This window comes from Protopterus annectens, chromosome 8.part0 (genome assembly GCF_019279795.1).
Source record: "Protopterus annectens isolate FY-2018-M chromosome 8.part0, PAN1.0, whole genome shotgun sequence".
NCBI lineage: Eukaryota > Metazoa > Chordata > Ceratodontiformes > Protopteridae > Protopterus > Protopterus annectens.
In genome coordinates this window covers 1874053858-1874076097 of record NC_056741.1, presented here as the reverse complement: position 1 = coordinate 1874076097, position 22240 = coordinate 1874053858, and the positions used below count along the sequence as shown (strand labels likewise).

Genomic DNA, 22240 nt, shown 5'->3' with positions numbered 1-22240 from the left:
GATCTCTTATAACTCCTTCTGTGTCATTGGACTACCATCAATGTGGTAATTCCAGCGAAATGGGTTTTTCCCAAGGGGGATGACAACACCTTTTTTGAAATTGAGCTTAAGGCCATGGTTCTGACACCAGTTGTTGGTCTCACTGAAGCCTTTCTGTAGGATGTCAACATCATTTGTTAATAATAGCTCCCAACTTGCAATTGTCTTAAACTTTGTCAGCCATAGTCCCTACGTGTTGGCCTGATCTTCAGAGACATAGATACCAAACAGGAGAGGACCCAGGACCGAACAATGTGGGACTTGGAGTCAGTTTCTTTCACACTGTGGGTTCTATCTTTGAGCCAGTTTGCAAACCACCTAGTGATATACGGGATGATGTTTAGCTTAGTGAGTTTGTCTACGATTCCCGAGTGGAGAATGGTATCAAAGGCCTTGGCCAGATCAAGGTACACTGTATAAACCACCTTGCCTTCATGCACAGCTCTGCTGACTGACTCAAAGAAGTCACCTAAGTTGAGTAGGCATGATTTACCCTTCGCAAAACCAAACGGTGTAAGATCCAGTGTTTGGAGAGTCCCTATATCCTTGTTTATTAGGTCCATGATGATGTGTTTCATAGCTTTGCATGTCAGACTTGTCAGGCTAATGGGGTGATAATTCCTGCATTCTATAGTCACTCCTCCTTTGTGGAGAGGGATGGCTGTAGCAGTGCTCCATTTGGTAGGGACAAAGCCTCAGGTGAGGCTGTAATTGAACAGAGCACACAGGTGGAGTGCCTGTTCACTCTGTAGTTCATGAAGAACACAGCCAGGGATATTGCCTGGTCCCATAGAAGCTGTATTCTTGGGTTGGGACAGTGCTGTTTTAACCTGTGCAGCAGTAATACTGGGTGCCTGGTATTCTAGTGGTATTGTGATTGGTCCTTGGTGGGGGTAAAGTTGGCACTGAATCTGTCGGCCAGTATATTGGCAATATCTGTTGGCTCGGTATAGGAGATACCATTGTGCTAGTGCTCAGAGCAAATCTGGGTATTGCTGTGGAGATTGTTTACATAACTATAGAATGCCTTGTGGTTGTCTTTGCTATCTGCTGCAATTCTGTTTTCATAGCTAGTTTTCGATGATTTGATGAGGGGTCTCTACCATTTTTTGAGTCTGATAAGGGAGATTTGCCAGTCTTGGGACTTCATCTTATTCCGCATCAGTTTACTATATATATATATAGACGCACACACACACACTTATATATAGATATATATATATATATATATATATATATATATATATATATATATATACATATATATATATATACATATATATATATATATATACATATATATATATATATATATATATATATATATACATATGTATACATACAAACATTTTCCCTACTGTTAAATGACTGTGCTGCATGATATGCTTGAATAAACATTAACCATATCTACAGCTCAGATGGTTTAATAACTTGCTGTGGCTATGGTGTGTAGGGTACTGGGTTCAAGACTTGTTAGAGCTGATTATTTTGTTGCTGGGCAAAACAAGGGCTGTTGGATACAGAGTGATTAAGGCACTTTTAAGTAGTTGTAAGCTGGTTTGCATGGCGGTAAGCAATGCTAACTTCCGGTTAACTATGCCTAAAGTTAGCCTTAACAAGTGCTCAATTTGTGTAGACATTGCTTAGCACTGTGCAAACAGGCTTACTCCCACTTACTACAGCTTACTCCCACTTACCCTCACGCTAATTTCTTTAAAAGAAAAGAAAAAAGGGGTGATAGGAAAGTGGTGAAAATGGGGGCATAAAGAGGGTAAAACAATATAAAAGATACATAGGGATGTTCAGGATGGATGTAGGGAAGGTCCATAGCTGTCCATTTCTTCTACAGCATTAGCTGTGCATATATACTGAATTTGGAGGTACATTTGGACACTCAAACCCCTGAGAGAGAGGGGTGAAGACAACAGTAGTGTGCTGTGAAGCCAATTATACAAGATTACATGTGTCCAGTGGACAAGTTTGCGAAATCAACAGCTATGTAAGGGGCCAAATTATTTTTGGGGGAACAGATTGCCCTTTTTTTAAGGTGAGAGTGGGATGTTGTGGAAAATAGTAGGTATATTTGGGGAAGTAAATTGGAGAGGAAGACAGACAAGACAGCATACAGAGGTGGTATATGACACATGTGGGAGGTAAACACCTTGGATGGGGAGGGGTGTTTGGTAATCTGAAGCCCACAAGCCCCCAAATGGATACAGTTGGGCAGAGGTCCCCACCCATGGGCAGTCACCACTGCACCTTCACGGGCCCAAAGGTGGCTGTGCTGGGGGCTGAGCAGATGGGGCAGGATGACCCTCTAATTGCACCATGCAGCCCTCAAGCTGGCATAGCGCTCATCTCCTAATTCATTGCGGAGCTCACTGCACACCTGACCCCAGACCTGGCTATGGGTGACAGAATCCTGTCTGTGACCGTGCGCAGGGGGGACGAGCCCCATCCCCTGAGGCAGTTCCACCCAAAGGTGGCGCAGGACCAGTGGCTGAGGAGGTCCTGGGGTAGGTCCCAGATGTGCTGGGGCCTGGTGCCATGGCCAGATGAGGTGGGAGAGGCAGATCCGTTGGCCTTCCCTGAAGTGCTATGGTGTTGCAGTTTTAGAATATATGTTGGTTAGTAATGGTAAACACATTTCAGGATTAGTTATAACAGCATGCATGAGTATTCCCATTAACCCAAAATAACAGATTTGGATCATTTGCATAGCAAACAGAAGACATGCATATATGGAACCACAGTGGACATTACACCAGCATGCAGGTTATATTGATAGCAACAGGCCACCAATGATAGTATTTGAACAGGGAACATTAACTGGAATATATTTCAACATTTGTAAGAACAACGGGACAAATGTCTCAACAGTAGGTTTGGTGGAAAACATACCCATTCTTATATGTGTTTAGATTATTGGTGAATGTAAGATGGGGGAGAGTGAGATGTCAGTTAACAAATGTAGATTCTTGCAGTGGTCACAGCTTTAATGATCATTGTTCTACTCATTACTCTGTGAGTATTACTACAACAACTATGGCCTTGGGTTGGGCAGTGGTATGTTTGTTCACAGTATAATTACAGCCTTCTTATAGCTACTTTATACTTTCTCTTATCAGGAAGACCTCTGTAGGGAATGTTTGTTAATACTACATGACTGTTTCTACCCATATTCACATAGTCAGGGTTACATATGTGCACTCATACTGTGTGTGTGTGTGTGTGTGTGTGTGTGTGTGTGTGTGTGTGTGTGTGTGTGTGTGTGTGTGTGTGTGTGTGTGTGTGTCACCCTGGTTGTTGTTAGCAGGGACCATTAGCTGTGACAGCATGACACTTTTGAATATTTCTTGGGGGAGATCACTTGGTGTATGTACTTATCTTGCTGTCATTTGCAGCCTTGGGGTTGGACCATGGTGTTGGACACAGTATAACTACAGCCTTCTTATAGCTACTTTTTACCTTCTCTTAGCTGGAAGACCTGTGGAGGGAATGTTTGTTATTAGTACCTACACATTTTCACAAAATCCTAGTTGAAATTATGCATACAGCTTACTACCACTCCTGGGATTCAAACCGTGGCTTTTTCTACAAAAAGATATAACAAGTGTGTGTTTTATCAGAGGGAGCTATGGAGAAACTGCTGTTTCTTTCTTGTGATTTCTTTCTCATTCTCTCTTTGGTGTACAATCTGACCTTGTAATTAAAATATTCTTATACATACCTTTTCACATAGCACAGTGTTGAAAACAATGGTTACAACATTTCTATTGAGATATCAGATCTTGGTGCGTGACATTTTAATATCAGTTAATCTCATGTGTTATACAGGCACTAACTTTGTCAGATGAGACTTGATTGTTTAATGCTTTCAGAGCTATCGTTGCTATACATAACCTGCACACATTTCAAATCATACCATACCTGAGTAAACACAACCAGTCCAAAGTTTTGAATTTTACTGACAGACAGTTACATTTTTATTTATATATAACATATATGAGACTATTACTGTAATGTTGTCTGCTTTATTCAGTACAAACCATACCCATTTTAATACTACCAGGTGACATTCTACTCCTTTATATTTATTTTGTATGAATACTACACGATAGATTTTTACTCACCAGCCTCCCAACGCAGCTTTTGCTACCTGCTGGCATGGGCTTCCTGGTTTGCAGCCTGCTCAGATGGAGCTGTAATGAAGATAGAGAAACATTTATGCATACCTATCTATCACATATACAGGCTGGACTTTGGTAAACAGTTATTGCTATGAATACTTGCACACTGCTGGGGCATCACCCCTCTGTCGTGCTTCTTGGACCAACTGTTCCAAGAGCTCCCTCTTCCTCCACTTCAACTCATCATAATGGTGCTGGACCTGCTCACCAGTCCAAGGGATACCAGTAGCACTGATGAGATCACAGGTGAATCTTTCCCAGGCTTCCACTTTGTGTTTGGAGCCTTGGTACTGGTCCTGCAGCAGTCACACATCATGGTATTTTACAAGGAGTCCGACCATGACTCCTGTATTCCCCAGTGCTGTGTCCAAAGGTGCATGCCTTCTCATACACCAGCCATACTGCCTACAGTGGGGAGCTACAACCAGTTATGGGCTGCATTCCCACCTGCAAGGTTTAAATATGTCCAATTTCCTGCCCTTTGCCATGATTGGATGGATTTGAATATGCTGAACTAAGCTACCGGAAAACTTGCTTAGCTAAGGTTGGCAGTGCTTAAAGGGGCAGGTTCAGCACTGCTTACCAATGGGCAAATCATCTTAGTTGGACTACTCATTGCTTAGCATTCATATTTACACAGTGTTTACACCCAGTCAGCATAGCTGTCCAATTCATAGCATTGCGTATGTTTTATTTTATGGACTACTACATCTATGGGATTGATTCATCATTCCTGACATATTATAAATTTGTTTACCTTCCCTGACATTTCCAATGTGCTCTCATTACATTTATTCATGTGTGACTATACTATATGGGGCACTTGTGTTTATATGGGGGTTTCACAACTTTATTACACTGACGCCTCACATCTGGACCTACTACACTACTCTGGTTAACAAATATGTTGTTATTTACTACCTAATTATTAAAAAAATAAATTATGTACTACTTTCACATGTAAAATACAAAGTGGCTTTATTGGGAATTGAACCCGGAATAAGTATTTGTAAGGTAAGCATTCTAACCACTTCACTAGTTCTGCATTGCTATGCTATGGAGTATATACCTATTTAGCTCCTTGCAATGTGTAAGCTAGGCTGAGCAAAGCTGCGCGACGCATACAACCGCTCATCTATGCTTAAACATTATTGGGGACTAAAAAAAAATTAAACTGTTGTGTTTTATTTTTGTACTGTAGGGGTATGCACACTGATTTCTGCAATATTATCTGTGGGGGGCTATGCCTTTACAATGTTGATGACGTGGCAGGCTTTGCATTTGAGGTACGCTCCATGGATGCTAACAGCGTTCGCCATACCTCTGAACTGTACAGATTGTCACAGACTGCCCAGATATTTGCCTTATATTTTTGGTCCATTTTTCATAGCATTGTGGCTTTCTGGTGGATTAGTGGCACATCATTAAAAATTGCAGTTGAAAAATACTGACAGACATTTGCATTTTAGACTTCATACCCTTCAGCACATTCCTGCTAATGCAAAACCTGTTATTCTATCAACTTTCTAAGTTTCTAATAGCAATATTTAACAGTTGTCTCTTATGGCTTTGTCTAGATTTCTTACTCTAACGGGTTGACAGGTGTGTGTTTGAGACTTCATACCCTTCAGAAAATTTATGCTAATGCAAAACCTGTTATTCTATCAACTTTCTAAGTTTGTAATAGCAATATTTAACAGTTGTCTATTATGGCTTTGTCCAGATTTCTTGCTCTAATGGGTTGAGAGGTATGATGACCGATCTCGCTCTTTTTAAATTGCCTTATGGCAATTCTGGTGTGCAGAGGGTGTGTGTATTGTGAGAGCACTGCTCTCAGACATGCCCCTGTGCTTGTACACATCCCCATGTACGTATTAGAGCATGGAAGTGTGCCTTCATACATATGCATGGTGCGCTGCTGTGCTGCATGGGAATGGTCCCTTCTGTGCAGGAATAAGCTATTACTGCACGAAGTTTGCTGAATCTAGGGAATAGTAATGTTCAGAAATTGCACTTAAAAATTGTGGGCTCAATGCCATATTTCATCTTATGAAAATTATAAATAATTAATGTTCCTAGCTATAATACCTAAAGGAATGCCATCAGATAAGTTGCCTGTCCAACCAACCAAACAAGCAAGCAAATAAACACTTATCTCCAATAGAGCAGCACAGTTTATGGGGGAGGGTCCTGTTCATTCTCCATCTATATGCACACAAAATTTGTATAGCTATGAAAGCATAAGAATACTGTAAAATAGTTCATATTTTCAAATATATCACAGATTATGAATCATCTGCAATGGAAATTAAACATTTTTAAATTCTGAAACAAGGCATAAATAAATAAACTTTCTTAGGAAATAGTAGTAAATCTGGCAGTAAGTGGCTTGTATCTTAGAGATGTTCATTAAACACCTGAGGTGTACTACTAATGCTACAAGGATTGGAACAGAACTGTTGACTGTAGTCAAAGTTGTCAAGGTAGGGCACATTGGCTATTACTCATCAAATCTTTAGGTTCACTGACAGTGGTCTGCAAGGAAATATAACCTATTCTATGGTAGTATGTGTGATGCCCATGCACTGGCCCAGCAATCAAGGAGCCTCAGTCCTCACCACTAACACCAGTGAGGGGTGTCCATAATGGGAAGGATAACAAATACACACACAGTAAAGTACAATTTCCCTTAAGAGTACACAGAGATCACAGTCAGTCTAGGGCTGGTTTCTCCCTTTCTCTCCAGATCCCCAATAAGACTCCCCACTGGCACAGCTATAGAGTGGGATCCTTAGCCAGGGTCCCAAGCCAAGTCCTCCTAGCACTCTGTCTGTCCAGCCATTGCTTTGTGTCCCTGCCCAAGTACCTCACACACACACACACACACACACACACACACACACACACACACACATACACACTTTGCGATATAATTTATATACAACCCCACAGACACACCTGGGAAAGGCTGGCACAGGTTCACTAGCTGTGCCCCATCTGTCCAGGCTATAAGATAGTAATCACTGCCACCAGGACCCTTGCTTATCAGCTACTAAAAAGGCTCTTACTAAAGGGTGTCCAATTATTACTGTGCAATATTATTATCCAATTAGTATGTGTGACCAGAACTTTTTAAGGCTTATTGAAGTGGCTAGGCCAGTATCACTATATACATGCAATGTACTCTAGAGCTTAAATTATCTCTACACAAAACAGCCACAGTTGAAATTTTTAAAAATATTTAATAATAAATAAAGAACACAAGACAATACTTCTTACTACACAGAGCTAGTCAAGAGTTCAGAGATCACAGGAAAATGCTTAATATAATAGAGTAGAATCGTTGTGACATCAATACAGAAAGCAACTAGTCTAATCTTCCTGCTTCCTAGCTATTTCTAAGAGTGATACTAAAGTCTAAGACCCTACTTACATACAGAGCACAGGCAGAGTGCTGGAGAATCGAATGTTCTCAAGACAAAGGCAAAATGCTTTGATTCTCTCTGACTCTGAGAAAGTCCTTTCAATTGATAATACATCCTGCTGACTCATTTTAGATTGTCTTTCTTAATTCTCTGGTTCCTAGGCTGACAGAAACTCTACATTTACATTTCTTAGTAAGCTTGCACCTGGTTGGGAAACACAGCAATAAACGACATTATAAATGTAAATTCTAGCAATTAACTGTGATCTCAAAACAATGGGAAGAATTCCTTCATCCAGACATCTCACATCTTGGCTCCGAGTTTTGAGATCAAACAATTATACAATGCTTGACTTATCAGCTTTCCTCCAGCAGAGTGCAATGTGGTTACATTTTTGAAGTTCAACATCCAATACAATTTTCTTATTTAAGAGAACAAGCATGGCTTATATTAATATTTACAAATGACAGAATTATCTACAAAATCTTATCTAGCTAGGCTGGCAGACTTCACAAATCTTCACAGTATGTACTTGGAAATGGATGAATTTAGATGTGATGTGTTCTCCCTCCTGCTCATGCAATGTTAAAACATTGGAAGGATTTAGAAAGAAAGATTCTGTGAATCCCATGTTGGTTAGCTTTTGTTGTCCTCTACAAAGATAAGCTCATACTAAATTTTTCTGAATGTCACTTAAATGAATATGCATTTTGTAAGTTTAAACTACAAAAGAAGTTTGAATTTTTAGCCTTCCTTTTATTGCATACATTAGCTGGCACACTGGGTTCCTATTAGCTTGTCAAATACTCAAAAGAGCGAACGCTCTTTGAGTGACCGCTAATAGACGAAACCACAAAACGTCGGATGGATGGAACAGCGACTTTTTTTCCCAGGGAAAAAAATCACTGGGACATTGTTGGCACTTTGCAGTTTCCTCCACTGTGGTGCAATCTCATAGTTGGTATACTTAAGTAGGGGTGGTGTGGGGGGCACAGCCCTGCACAATCCCCCCCCCCATTTTGTTTGTGAATTTTGTTTTTTTTTTTGTTTTTTATTGGGGTTTTTTTGTTTTTTTTTGTGGAACAGCGATTTTTTTCCCCAGGGAAAAAAATCGCTGTTCTGGCCGTTCAACTTTTTGTGGTTTCGTATATTAGCTGTCAATCAAAGAGCGTTCACTTTTTTGAGTGTTGAACAAGCTAAAATGAACTTGGCACACTTTACAGCTTTTTATGTAGTGTGTAACAAGACTGTTTGTGATTACACCTCAGAAAAATACATCTGTATTTTACAACAGTAATAGCTGCAAGTCACTCCTTTTGTCATAAAAGTTGATACTTCATTGGATGTCAGTCTACTAGAGGTATTATTAAACCTATATTCTATGCCAAGTCTTCATGCCCTTCTTATGTCCTAATGGAATCTTATCCACAGAGTTCCATCACATAGCTAGGTGAATTGGAAAAGGGACAAAGTTCTCTTTTAATGGTATTGACAAAGTAAGACATAAAGGACATTTACAAAGATTGGCATAAATATCCACCTACCTTAGAACAATTATGAGTTATAAGCCCAAAGACTTTATTCAGAACTGAGCTTAATGAACATTTTAAGATTTAGATTTTTTTTTGCAAGCTGATGGAGGTTTTTTTTGTCATTCTTTTGGATGGTTTTATTTATGTCATTAACATTACTGACAGGAAGTTATTTATGGTTTTGCATTAATATATGTATAATAAATGTTTAATGTATGATTTATTATAATATTTTGTGTATAAGATAATCTAATTTAAACATTTGATATAAAGGAAATTATATTAAATTTAAATCAGATACTCAAATGTAAGGGAGCAGAGTCACCCTGATGAAGATGCTCCACCATTAAAACTGGTTTGTGGTGTGTGTTTCTGTCCTTGGTTTCCTTTGCAACTGTAGAAATAAAGTTTTTGTAACCTGTGTAGTTTGTCTTTCTTGTGAAGGACTTTGGATCATTTTGAGCTTCAGCACACTCCAAGTATATTGGTTCTTCCATGAGTAGTGAATGTTGAATGTTTAGATTGCCCCTTGGTGTGCATGTACTATGGGTGTAGGTGTGTATATATGGAATACCTGTTTGTCCAGGACTGCTTCCTGTTTCATGTCCATTTTTTCAGGAGAGTTTGCCTCTGTTTGACCATGGATAGGATAAAGTGGGTACAGAAAATGAACTGACAGATATTGTAACTCTTCAAGACATTTAATATTTACATCCAAGCTCACCAGAATCTCAGTGGCAAAGCCTGGTCCAGACTAAATTTTCAGTTGCATTTATTTTTCTGTGCACTTGTCAACTTATAGAAGGGCTGGTATGCCTTAGAAGCTGATTCTAACACTGGTGTGATGTCTATAAATGAATACATTTAGGTGAATTCTTTTCTAGCAAGCATGTGCTGCTTAATTGGTTCAATATACAGAGCTAGCAAAACAGTTGGTGCTATAAAACAGTACATTGAAGAAGTCTGCTTTGCTCAGCTTCTGAATATCATGAAATGAAGTACACTGGGATGGGCTGTGTAGTAGAGAAGCAAGATTAGACAGCTGATGTTGCTGTTGTTTACATAAAGCGTGGCTGTTTGATAAGGAATATCATTAGGTGAGATCTCTGTAGAATGACAGCTTTGCTGGAACACAAAGGAAATGGTTGCCACGTTAATTATTAGGTCCATCTTTCATCAACGCACACTTCAAGCAATGCAACTTGATGACTCTACTTCAGTCTGAATTTTCCACATCAGGGAACGGGAAGCAGAATGATTTTCTCTGATGTGGCAACCACAATGTTCATTATATTAGAAGGGACAATGCAATGCTTCTTTCCCTTCAAAGAGTATATGGAAGGATCATGCTATTTACAAAAATCATTTATGTTGTTCAGGAAAGTGCTGTCTCTCAAAAACAAAAAGAATGAAATTTCCAAATTAAGCAGTTGAATGTGAATCAAAACAATCACAGAAGGAGAGGCACTGTCCCCAGGACTAGTTGTACAAGTACCCATTCAAACCGCAAGAAGAATGCTAAATAAATGAATTAGTAAACTGTGTACATATATACATGCATGCCTGCACACACAGACATATACATACACATTTATAAATATATACATTATGACAGTTAATTATTACAGAAAATAACACTGTATGTGAGAGATGTAAATGTACAATTTTCTTGGAGGCAAAAATCTCACATACAAATAAGGTTGTCAGGAATACCCACACTACATCCCTCGCACAGACCTCTCACCACACACACACACACACACACACACACACACACACACACACACACACACACACACACACACACACACACACACAGATTGCCTTATGCTGAGTCACTTAAAATAAACCTGCCCAAATCTCCAAATCTCAAAATCTCTAGAGCCACCTAACAGCAACACTGATGCTCAGCAAGCACTAAAGCACACACCAAAAGCAACATCAAACATCTCACATAAGCATAAACCCAATGGTCCCCAAAGAGCAAAGCCCATAAGGTAAGCATATACTTTACTTAATATTCTTGTCATTGGGGATTCTGTTGTGTTACACACAGATGCCCCACTCACCAGGCAAGACAAGGAGAAGATAAAGTTTAGTTCCTAACTGAAGCCAAGATCTGCAGTATCATGCACACACTCTAGTCACTGCACCCCAGGTATGAATATGATTCTGTCATAGTCCATGTGAGTGTAAATGACCTGAGACATACCTCACTGGACTATATGAAAAGAGATATAATGGATCGCTCAGAATATGTATCACAGATAGGCACAAGACTTGCTCTGAGCAGCATTATACCTTCACCAATTATGATGCCACAATATGAACATAAAATGATTGATTTTCATAATTGGTTTGTTTTCTGTTTTCACTCCAGGGGCTTTCAATATCTGTTAGCATGGGAGGATATAGTAAACAGACCACATTGCTTTGCCAAAGGTAGGCTGCACCTGTCCCCTTAGGCTTTCAGATAGTGGCTAAAACTTTATCCAGCCCCTTAGAGATTTTTTAGTTGATGCTAAAAAGAAAAACTACCAGCATAGTGAAAAAGTCTCTGAGCAACCTTAAGGTGTTGCAATCGAATGCCAGGCATGTAAACAAAAAACTACACCCTTCAAGACATCCTCACTCTGGAGAATGTAAACAACTGAGCCATGATTGAGACTTGGTTTAAAGTATAGAGAGTACTCTGGCAGTGCCAGGCTACATAGCCTTCCATATATTTAGTCTAACAAATGCAAAGACTGCAACCAACAGTGGAGGTATCTTGCTCTGTTAACAGCAAACATATCTCTAGTTTGGTTAAATGGGATGATACTATGGAGCTCATCCACTGGCAAGTCACTATAGATAAGGTCCCTTACCATATCATGGCTTGCCAAAGGTCCCCATCTAGGCCACTAGAGGGTCACGATTCTTACCAAATCCTGATAGAGGTGCCCATCATCCAGTGAAACAGCCTATTCATGGGTAATTCTAATTACCTCTCTATATACTGGGAAATGTATGTGGTGCAGTGGTTAGCGTTGCCACCTCACAAAAAGAGGTTCTCTGGTTCGATCCTCAGCTGGGGTGCCTTCTGTGCAGAGTCTGCATGTCCTCCCTGTGGTCACGTGGGTTACCTCCGGGTGCTCCGGTTTCCCCCCACATCCCAAAGACATACTGTAGGTGGATTGGACACTCTAAATTGGCCCTAGGTGTGAATATGTATGTGTGCCTTCTGTGGAAGGTTGGGCAGTGGGCTGGCAACCCAACACTGTAAAACTTCACTGCCAATCATGTGCAGACAGTGATCCGCTGTGGCGACCCCTAACAGGGAAAAACCGAAAGAAGAAGACTGGGAAACTTACAATGTCTCAAACTCACAAGCACAATGCTTCCTGGACTTTATTAACACTAATCTTTGTAACATGCATGCATGCTCCAACCAGAGGATTAAATATACTGGTTCTGGTACTCACCAACATGGGAGTGTGTTGCAGTCCCCCTTCCTCACAAGTAAACTTGGATCACAAAGCTGTCTCCTTTAAAGAAAAAATCAACCAGGAAAACCCAGCTAAACCAGTAACAATTAGTAAATGTTCTATGGTAAACTACATCCCATTAAGAGACATTTTGTCAAAATTGAAGGCTCCCCCTAACTCGAGACTACAGCTGTCTATGCAGAATTATTCCTGGAGTCCCTATACAAGCATGCGAATGGCTGCTTAGAGACTGCACTACCTTCCAGAAATAAACCCAAAACAAGCACTAAAAGCAAATCTCACTGGTAGAATCCTCACCTAAACAGGGTATATAATAAAAGAAGAAATGTCATAGCCAAAATCAGGAAGAGCAGCTGCCTTAAAGACAAGTGCTGACTTGTAAAACTAAAGTCTGATTAAGTCCAACAAGTCCAAGTACTAGACCAGGGCAATCACAAGACCTTCTTCAGCTGCGTCTGGAATGCTACCTTCACTGATCCGAGTGATGTAGTAAATCTACTGGCTGATAAATTCAGCTCAGATTTCAACCCCAACTCCACCCCCCCCCCCAAGATCCACCAGGTGAAATCCCCTCCAACATACATCCCATCGCTATTAGCAGAGACCGAGTTATGGCAGCACTAGCTAAAGCCAAGAACACTGCCTTTATGGGTCCTGACAACATCCCCAGTTGATTCCTGAACAGTCTAAAACATGACTTATCAGGACCACTTCAGGCACTCTTCAACTACAGGCTTGAAATGGGCTATGCTTAAAGTGAATGGAGGACTGCAACAGCCATTCCTCACCTCAAGAGCAGACCATCAACCGACCCCAGGAACTGCAGACCCATCAGTTTAACAAGCCTAATATGAAATGCATTATTGGTAAACAAGGATATTGGCAACCTACAGACACTGGATCCTTCCCAGTTTGGTTTTGTTAAGGGAAGGTCATGCCTACCTGACCTGTTAGACTTCTTTGAAAGGGTCATCAAGGTAATGGATGATGGTAAAATAGTACCTATTGCATATTTTGACCTGGATAAGACATTTGGAACAAAACCCCACTCAGGCATTGTTAACAAGCTCTCTCAGGTAGGTGTAAAGCCCTTCATAACTTTCTGGATTGCTGACTGGCTCACAGACAGGACCCAAGAAGTCAGGATTGGTGAGACCACCTCCACCAAGAGACCAGTCACCAGCAAAGTAACACAGGGCTCCATACTGGGTCTAATCCTGTTTGGCATCTACTTGCTGGAAGTCAAGTCTAATGTTCAAGGCCTATGGCTCACCAAGTAAGCAGATGACTGTAATTTGGCTCTATTATAGATTCACCCCAAGACACCCACATCTTTCAAGATGGTTTAATACAAATAAGTGACTGGTGCCAAAGCCATGACCTAAAAATCATTGCCAAACAATGCCTTAAATGTTGTTTAGGAATTTTTCAGCCCATTGATAAAACACCTATAACAGTAAATCCAGTAGTAGGGGATCTAGGAACATATGTAAACAGCAGTCTGACCTTTTACCAACATATAGCTAATATAATAAGAAAATCATTCTATGTCGCTCAACTTATAGGCAAGTGTGAGGCATCCAGGTCCAAGGAAGTTATAGTACCACTCTACTCAGCCATTATCAGACCTATCATTGAATATGATGCCCTGTTTAACATTTATCTGACTAGACACTTTCAACATTTGGAACATTCATGAAGGTTTCTTACCAGGAGAATTCAGGGTATGAATACACTGTGTTATACTGATCAGCTAAAGGCTCTGTCTCTGTATTCAGCCTCCTGTAGGCTATTAAGATGGGATCTTTGTCTGGCCTACAGGGCTTCCTCAGAACTAGCCCTGATGGATCTGGTGCACATGCACAAAGCAAAAAGCAATAGAAACATTAGATCCAGGGATCTGAACTTCACCTGTGAAATAAACAGACCAAGGAGAGACAGATATGTGTCCCAAAGGATCCCCACACTATGGAATAAGCTTCCCATCCATATAAAATACAGTTCATCTCTGACCCCTTGCAAATGAAAATGTACCCCTGTTCTGGACCCCATGTCCCTTATTGACAGAGGCTGTCAATATGAAAAGTTATTATCCTAACAACCCCACCTACAAATCCCTAGTTACCTCCCTACTAATATGCCCCCCCCCCATATAGAAGCCCACAATACTTAGGACCCAAATTGTTTGGGATATGTGGCTAGGCTTTTAAGGGCCCTAGTGGTTGTTTGCCTAGTAACAACCTATGAACCTTTGAACATAAAATAATTATATTAACATTCTTTCCAACAAAAGAGAGGCCAGGTGTCTGTCTACAAGGCTTGTGACCTAGGTTTTGGAATGGAGTCAGGTAGCTTGTAGGGTTGGCAAAAGGAGTAGGATGAAGTGGATGATGGTCATCTCCCTTATCCTTGGGGAAGGTTTGAGGAATCTCAGTGATGCCCAGACAGCCTTTGATGTAGATCTGGAGCCTTGTACTTCTCATGAGTTCCTCAGTTAAAAAGTGGCTTCATAATGTCCAGCTAATACTCAGTTCTAAAACAACAAAGTTACTGCTATTTGTCCCCATATTATTCATGCCTGACAGTAAATTTCAAAATCCTTTCACAAAACAAAACTGAAATTAAAGTAGTCTCCCATATAAAACTTCTGATTGTAGATGATAACCTTAAATTTAACCTGTACATTCAAAGTGACTTAAAAGGGTCACCAACAATTTGGAATGCTCTGCAGGCATAAACACTTCCTTAGCAACACCACCAAAACCACTCTGGCTACTACCTACCTTTTCCCCACCTCTCTCATATGGTGCACCCATCCTTACCAACCTTCAGGATACAGTTAAAAATAAGCTGGAGGCATGCTATAATGAGGTTGCAAAATTTGCCTGTAGCAAACAATACAATATCCACCAGTGCATTCCTATTAAGATATTGAATTGGCTCAAACTGCCCCACCATGCTTGACTGCATAATCAGCAATATGTTGTTGTCTTTCGGCTTTTCCCAGTTAGGGTTCGCCACAGCAGAACTCCGGTCCGCTAATGATTGGCAGTAGATTTTGACGAACGCCGAGATGCCAGCTCGACGTTCAACCTTCAACGAAGGCACGCCCATTTACGCATGTCTTTCAAACACCCATCCAACCACGGGGATGACATGCAGACTCATATAATATTGAATATTTCTTAAGATGTGCAACATGTACAAATATCAATGACAGTTTTCTTCAATAACATCAGACTTCACTTGATGCCATGCAGTAGCTTGTAAATCACTTAGTTTTGAAATATTAAATACATGTGAAAGTATTACTTATTTTCACAATTACTAACAGACAACTAGCAGTAACTCCAGTATAATGTGGTATAAATGAACAATGACAATGATTTTTTCTGTCACCTGCCATGACATTTCACACGATACCCATCTGCACATGTAGGTCTCCCGAATATAAGCATAAGTATGAAAATATGAACAACAAGTGATAAACAGCCATTCATTTTTCTACTACAGGATATCATCAATTACAAATATTCATGTAATTTTGTTAGTTTCTCCTTGACCTTTCTAATCTGGCCAACTGTTAGGTGGTAAATCACTTTGTTACAGAAGCCAGACCCAAAAAATGTTATAGCACCATAAGGCACTATGGGTGTTAACTGGAAGTATACAATAAGACACCATAAGCTTGAATAATTGATTTGATCCCCCACTCCTTGGGCTACTGCCACAGCTAGGAAAAGTCATTGGCCATCACATGAGTGAAAGCTGAAGGCTTCATGCTCATTATTCAGTACTTCTGTATTATCACAACCACATTTTGAAGTCACCGTTATTCCTAAAGTTATACCGAAAGTACTTTATACTGCAGTGGGAAGGGGTGTCTAAACTCCAAAAAGTTTTGCTATCACTTTGTTTGTGAAACAGCGAGAGGGGAAAAAAAAGGCAAAACGTTCCTCCTCATGGGTATGATCCTTTGCCCGTTAGAGTACATTTATTATTTTAATGGGATGAACCATTTCAGGAGATGGGATAGTTCTTGCTGGTATAAGCTCTTCTAATGACAACTAATCCCAAGTACCCATAAAAGATTACTACAGTGAGTAATCTAAATACAAGTGAGATATATGGGTATGTAAAAAATGTGAGTTGGAGTTGTGGTGAGATGTTTATGGGAATATGGATTGTATTAGCATTCTATACACAAGGTAATTATTAGGGTGAAGAATCGGGTACTAAGCTTGTTAGGTGTAACAAACCAAAAACCCGGTAAAATGTAATTGTCAGACACAATATAATTTTTTGGAAAATGTTATCAACACACACATTACAGATTCTTACTACAGGTATTGTTTACAGTTCTAAACTGCATTTCTAAAACCAATAACTCATAACTGCACGTAGTACTGATAACAGAGCTATGCATCTACTTAGCTAATTCAAAAGGACAGATTTAATTTTACGTTAATTCATTTTCTTTTTTTTATGCTTTGGCAAACATTTTTATAAAAGGATGTATTCTTATGATTTCACCATGAAAGATTGACTATTGGGAAGCCTGTTCTTAATTTCCAAAGTGCTAAACCAAACAGCAAATTACTCTTTTCCCTTCTTGCGCGTTAGTTATGCAGTCAAACGCGGAACATTAACTAAAACGCATACTCATTTAACATTTTTCTAACAAGCTTAGTACCCGATTCTTCACCTTGCCAATTTCATTGTGTATATAACAATAATATTGCTATCACTTGCATCTTCATGTTCTAAAGAACACTTGCAGCTGCCACAGAAATGTGGTTGTGATAATACGTAAATACCCATTATTCCATACTGGATCCCTCACTCTCTGAGTCATTCACACAGTTAGGATAAATTATCAGCCATCACAAGAGTCAAAGCTCTCAGGCTTCATGCTCATTATTCCTTATTGGATCCCTCAGTCCTTAGGCCAGTCCCCTGGTAGGGTAAATCACTGGCCATCACATGAGTGAAAGCTTATAGGATTCCTACTCATTATTCCTTACTGGATCCCTCGCTCCTTAGCCCTGTCCCACAGCTAGGATAAATCATCAGCTATCATAAGTGAAAGCTCCCATGCACAGAGCTCCTCTTCAATCAACCACTCTTCCTGGTTCTAGTACAAAGTTACCATTGCGGTCCACTTCCCAAGGATTTAGTGGTCTACTCCGCAAAGGGTTATGTCTAGGGGATCTTGGAAAGAGCAACTGGGGAATTCCAGGGATGGATAACAGTAGAATCCGCAGGGTATCACTCTATTGCTGCATGTAGTAAGGCACAGTGTATAAAAAAAAGAACTGTATTAATTTTTATCACATTATTTCATTAGCCCTTAACAGCACAGAGAAACGGAATGTCTGCCAAGTTGTAGTCCTGCTGCTGCATACACAGCATAACATTTTGGTCTCCTTAACTGTGTCATCCTGAACAAACTGCTGATGTCAATCTTCCTGATCATTTTTTTTTCCCTTCCTTCTTATCTCCCCTTTAGAAAGAGTGTGGAATACAATCAGAAGTCAATGAATTCTGCCATGAAAAAAATAAAATCATTTGATTCAGACCTTGGTGGAACAAATATCCTTGAGCCACTTCAACACATTTTTTCAAAGTCCCTAAAAAAGGGTTACAGTCGCCAGGTTTGTTGTGTTGCTCTGCAATAATTTGAAGAGTTCTTTGCTGTATATCTGTGATCTGCATATGTAACCAGCTAAAAATGTGTCTGTTTTAATTCTTTTTATACATCCACATGCAGTGAATTACAATAATGTGCATGATTTTTACCATATTTGTATAATATTCCAAATAATGTGGACTGTATAACTCACTACAGTAGTTAATTTAATAGCAGCATGGTACTGCAGACTGATTGAGCCTTTTTTAACAAATAAACAGACCTTGACCTGAATAAAATACACTATTTTAATCATAACTTACTTATTTTAAGAAGCTGAACAACAATATCAAAAGAAATGTTGGCATTGTATATTATATACAGGACGCCATTTGTTACTCACAACATTAATGCAAGCGAATGGAAAACAGCTACAGTCATTTCCATGCATAAGGCAGGACCTGTCACAGACCATGGCAATTACAAATCCATAAGTCTGACCAGCCTCATATGTAAAACCATGGAATGATTTATCATGAAACTAATTAATAAGGGCATAGCGAACCTCCAAACACTGGATCCATCTCGGCTTAGATTCTTCAAGGGCAGGTCATGCTTATACAACTTGGTAGATTTTTTTGAAAAGGTCACCAAAGCAACAGTTAATGGTAAAATGGTGCACACTGCTTACCTTGACCTGACCAAAGCTTTTGACACAATCCCCTACTCAGGCATAGCAGAAAAGTTAAATAAACATCTGTGTTGCCCACTTGATTGCCATCTGGCTCACAGATAAGACTCAGGAGATACATAAAGAGAGTGGTCAACGGTGGAGTCCTGTAGGGTTCTGTGTTGGAATATCTCCAGTTTGGCATCTACTTCTCTGAAGTAAATTCAATACCACAGGGTTCTGGCTGAATAAGTTTGTGATGACTACAAGCTTGGAGCTGTCATTGAATCCCCAAATGACTAAGCCATTCTACAGAAAGATTTGTTCCAAATAAATAACTGGTGCCAAAATCATGGACTGAAACTAAATGCCAAAAAATGCATTATTGCATCCTTCGAGAAGTCATGTACCCAAAGGAACTACCATATTAACAATACTTCCCTAAGAGTTGACCCAGTTGTTCAGGATTTGGGAAGTTATTGTGGATAGTGATTTAATTTTTGACCAACATGTCCATTACCTTAAGAGAATTCTTCTATACTGAGCAGTTTATAAACAAAGGGATTGTGTCTAATTCTGTGATGCCATTGTCCCCATTTACTTAGTCCTCATTAGGTCAGTCATTGAGTATAATGCCCCCTTTGACATGCATCTGCCTAGACACATGCAACAACTGGTAAGCCCACAAAGATACCTAACTAGAATGATACAAGGCCAAAATAACATGTCATACATGGACTGACTCAAAACCCTGTCACTATACTCAGTATCCTAAAGACTGCTAAGAGGTGACCTGTGTCTGGCATACAGAGTATCCTCCAACCCAACACTGATGGACCTACTGCAAATCAGTGAGTTAAATGGCATCAGAAATACTTGGGCTAGAGATCTAAACCTGTTCTGCAAAATCAGCATAATGGTTTGGAGGGACAGGTGTATTTCGCAGAGGATACTGCTACTCTGGAACAGACTCTCCATCCGTGTAAAGTAAAGCACATCCCTATCGATATTCAAGTACAACTTAGACCTGTGGATGGGCAATATAAAATTTACCACAGACCTGCCCCCTGTAATACTAATGGACAGAGGCAACTCCTGAATGCTTTATCCCATGCATAGATCCCCTCAAATTATCTAAGTTGTGATCCCAGTTATTCTCACTAGGGGTAATATTTAATTATCAATCATGTGGTGCTAAGACAAATCTAGCCTCAAATGGGCTAGGTTAATGCAAGCACTGGAAGGGACATTGGCTAGACTGAAAGTGGCCTACAAGGGCAACTACCCTAGTACTTACCTATGAACCTACAATATTGCTTAAACAGGGGTACCAGCAGTGATATTCCACTTTGCAGTCAAAAGGTGTAGTTTATAATGTTTTTTTCTGTCCTATTGCCTGCTAACTGAGGCCTCCCTTCTTCAGAAGCCATCATCCAGGCAGCCACCAGGGGATATTAATTTCCTAACTGACTCCATAGTGACTATTTTAAGCACCATATTTCTGCAAGGAAGTTCAGGTTCTCTCCCGATTTGTGTCTGCTCCCTCACACACACCTTCAAGGGCTCCCATCACAAGCTTGGAAGGGCAAACTCATGTCTTCCTGGTCTTGTGATTACAGTTGTCATAGGTTCATAGGGTACTTACTAAGCTAATGATCCATGAGGCTGTTCAGAAGCCTAGCCATGCATTCCTAATACTTTTTTTTTCCCAATTAACACAGAGCCCCTTTTATTTTGAGTATAAATACTTCAGAGATAGGAAGACATTTACATATTACCCATGTCCATAAGGGAAAAGAGTGCCATTGCAAGAGTGAACTTGCATTTTTCAATTCACTCATCCAGAGCATATTTAAAAAGAGTAAGCCATGTACTTTGCCTTACATAGAGAGGAAAACATTTCCAGAGAAGTGGTATTTACTATGAGATGTAGTTATCCCTCCAGCGTGTTCTATTTAAGTTGTAGAAGAGATTAAGACTTCCTGTGTGGGTATTTCTGTCACTATTAGAATTGCCAATATGTGGTAGATCTGAAAGGAAGGGGTTGGCAAGAGGTCCTGTAAACGAGGCAGAGATCACTCCTCAGTAGCCCATCTTTCGGCTTTTCCCAGTTAGGGGTCGCCACAGCGGAACTCCGGTCTGCTCATGACTGGCAGTGGATTTTTACAGTGCTGAGTTGCCAGCCCACTTCCCAACCTTCAATGAAGGCATGCTCATTCACGCTTGCACCTATCTGCATGTCTTTAGCGTCACTCAACCGCGGGGAGGACATGCAGACTCCACACAGAAGGCGCTCCAGCCGAGAATCAAACGGGAGAACCTCTTGCTGTGAGGCGACAACACTAACTGCTGCACCACAGCGGCTTTACTTCTCAGTAGCCCATAAGATACCAAAAAGAAGGACAGGGATTTGAGAATATCAGTCTAGCTTTTGTGATTTAGGTCCTCAATTTTCTTAGTGAGGATATATTGAGTATTGTCAGGTTTTTGGACAGGTACATTAAAAAGGGGGAATTGTAGTCAATAATTGACATAATAACTGCAGAATCCAGCGGAATGATAACCTCCCAATCCTGGATGCCATAAATGTAGTAAACACACTTTATGGTTACCAAGGAGTACAGTCTGGTTAAGTGACTTGCTCAGCATCACACAGCAAGCAAATGGAGATAGAAAGAATCAGATCCTGCACCCTTGACTATAGGAAACAGCTTATTAAGGGCTTAGAGCCATAGTTCTCTGCTCTAAGTGTCATGTAAGCCCTCACTCATATACAAGGAATTTGTTTGAATAGTATCCCATTTTCCTACCCCAGGATGAGAGAGTTGCCATGGGTTCCATATTGTCACCCTGCTCTGCATTGTTCTTCCAGTACCTGTAAAAATAGTTAAATGCAGGTTATCTGGGTCACATTCATGGCTTCACCCCCTTTACATCAGAGCTAGGTGAAGCTTTTAGGAATTAGAGAAACCTTTGGGAAAGTGTATTTTAACCCCGCAACCTTGATAAACTTTTTGAAGGGAGTTTGTAAAACTGAGAAGAATTATACCGGTTTCATTTTACCTTTGAGATTAGGCACCATTTTTATGAACTGTTTTTTTTTTTTTTTCTATTCTTAGATAAACAGAAAAGTCATTTGCACAGGGTGGAAGCCTGCAGCAGCTACAAGAACTGGACTTTCAGGTTGGGGAACTAAAGGTTAATGATACCGAGCAGAAAGATATCAATTAAATTTGGAATGTGTCTTGTGTGAATTTAAAAGTCCCA

At 40.1% G+C, this 22240-nt stretch overlaps 1 protein-coding gene across 1 annotated transcript in view; it reads left to right on the top strand.

Annotated features, from left to right (window-relative positions):
* Window positions 1–22240, top strand: part of LOC122808576 (von Willebrand factor A domain-containing protein 5A-like) — a 582047-nt gene that overhangs the window by 466823 nt on the left and 92984 nt on the right. Inside the window, exon 9 of the mRNA XM_044079534.1 lies at window positions 18184–18328. Within this exon, the coding sequence (XP_043935469.1) occupies window positions 18184–18328 (145 nt within the window). The remainder of the gene's footprint in view (window positions 1–18183; window positions 18329–22240) is intronic.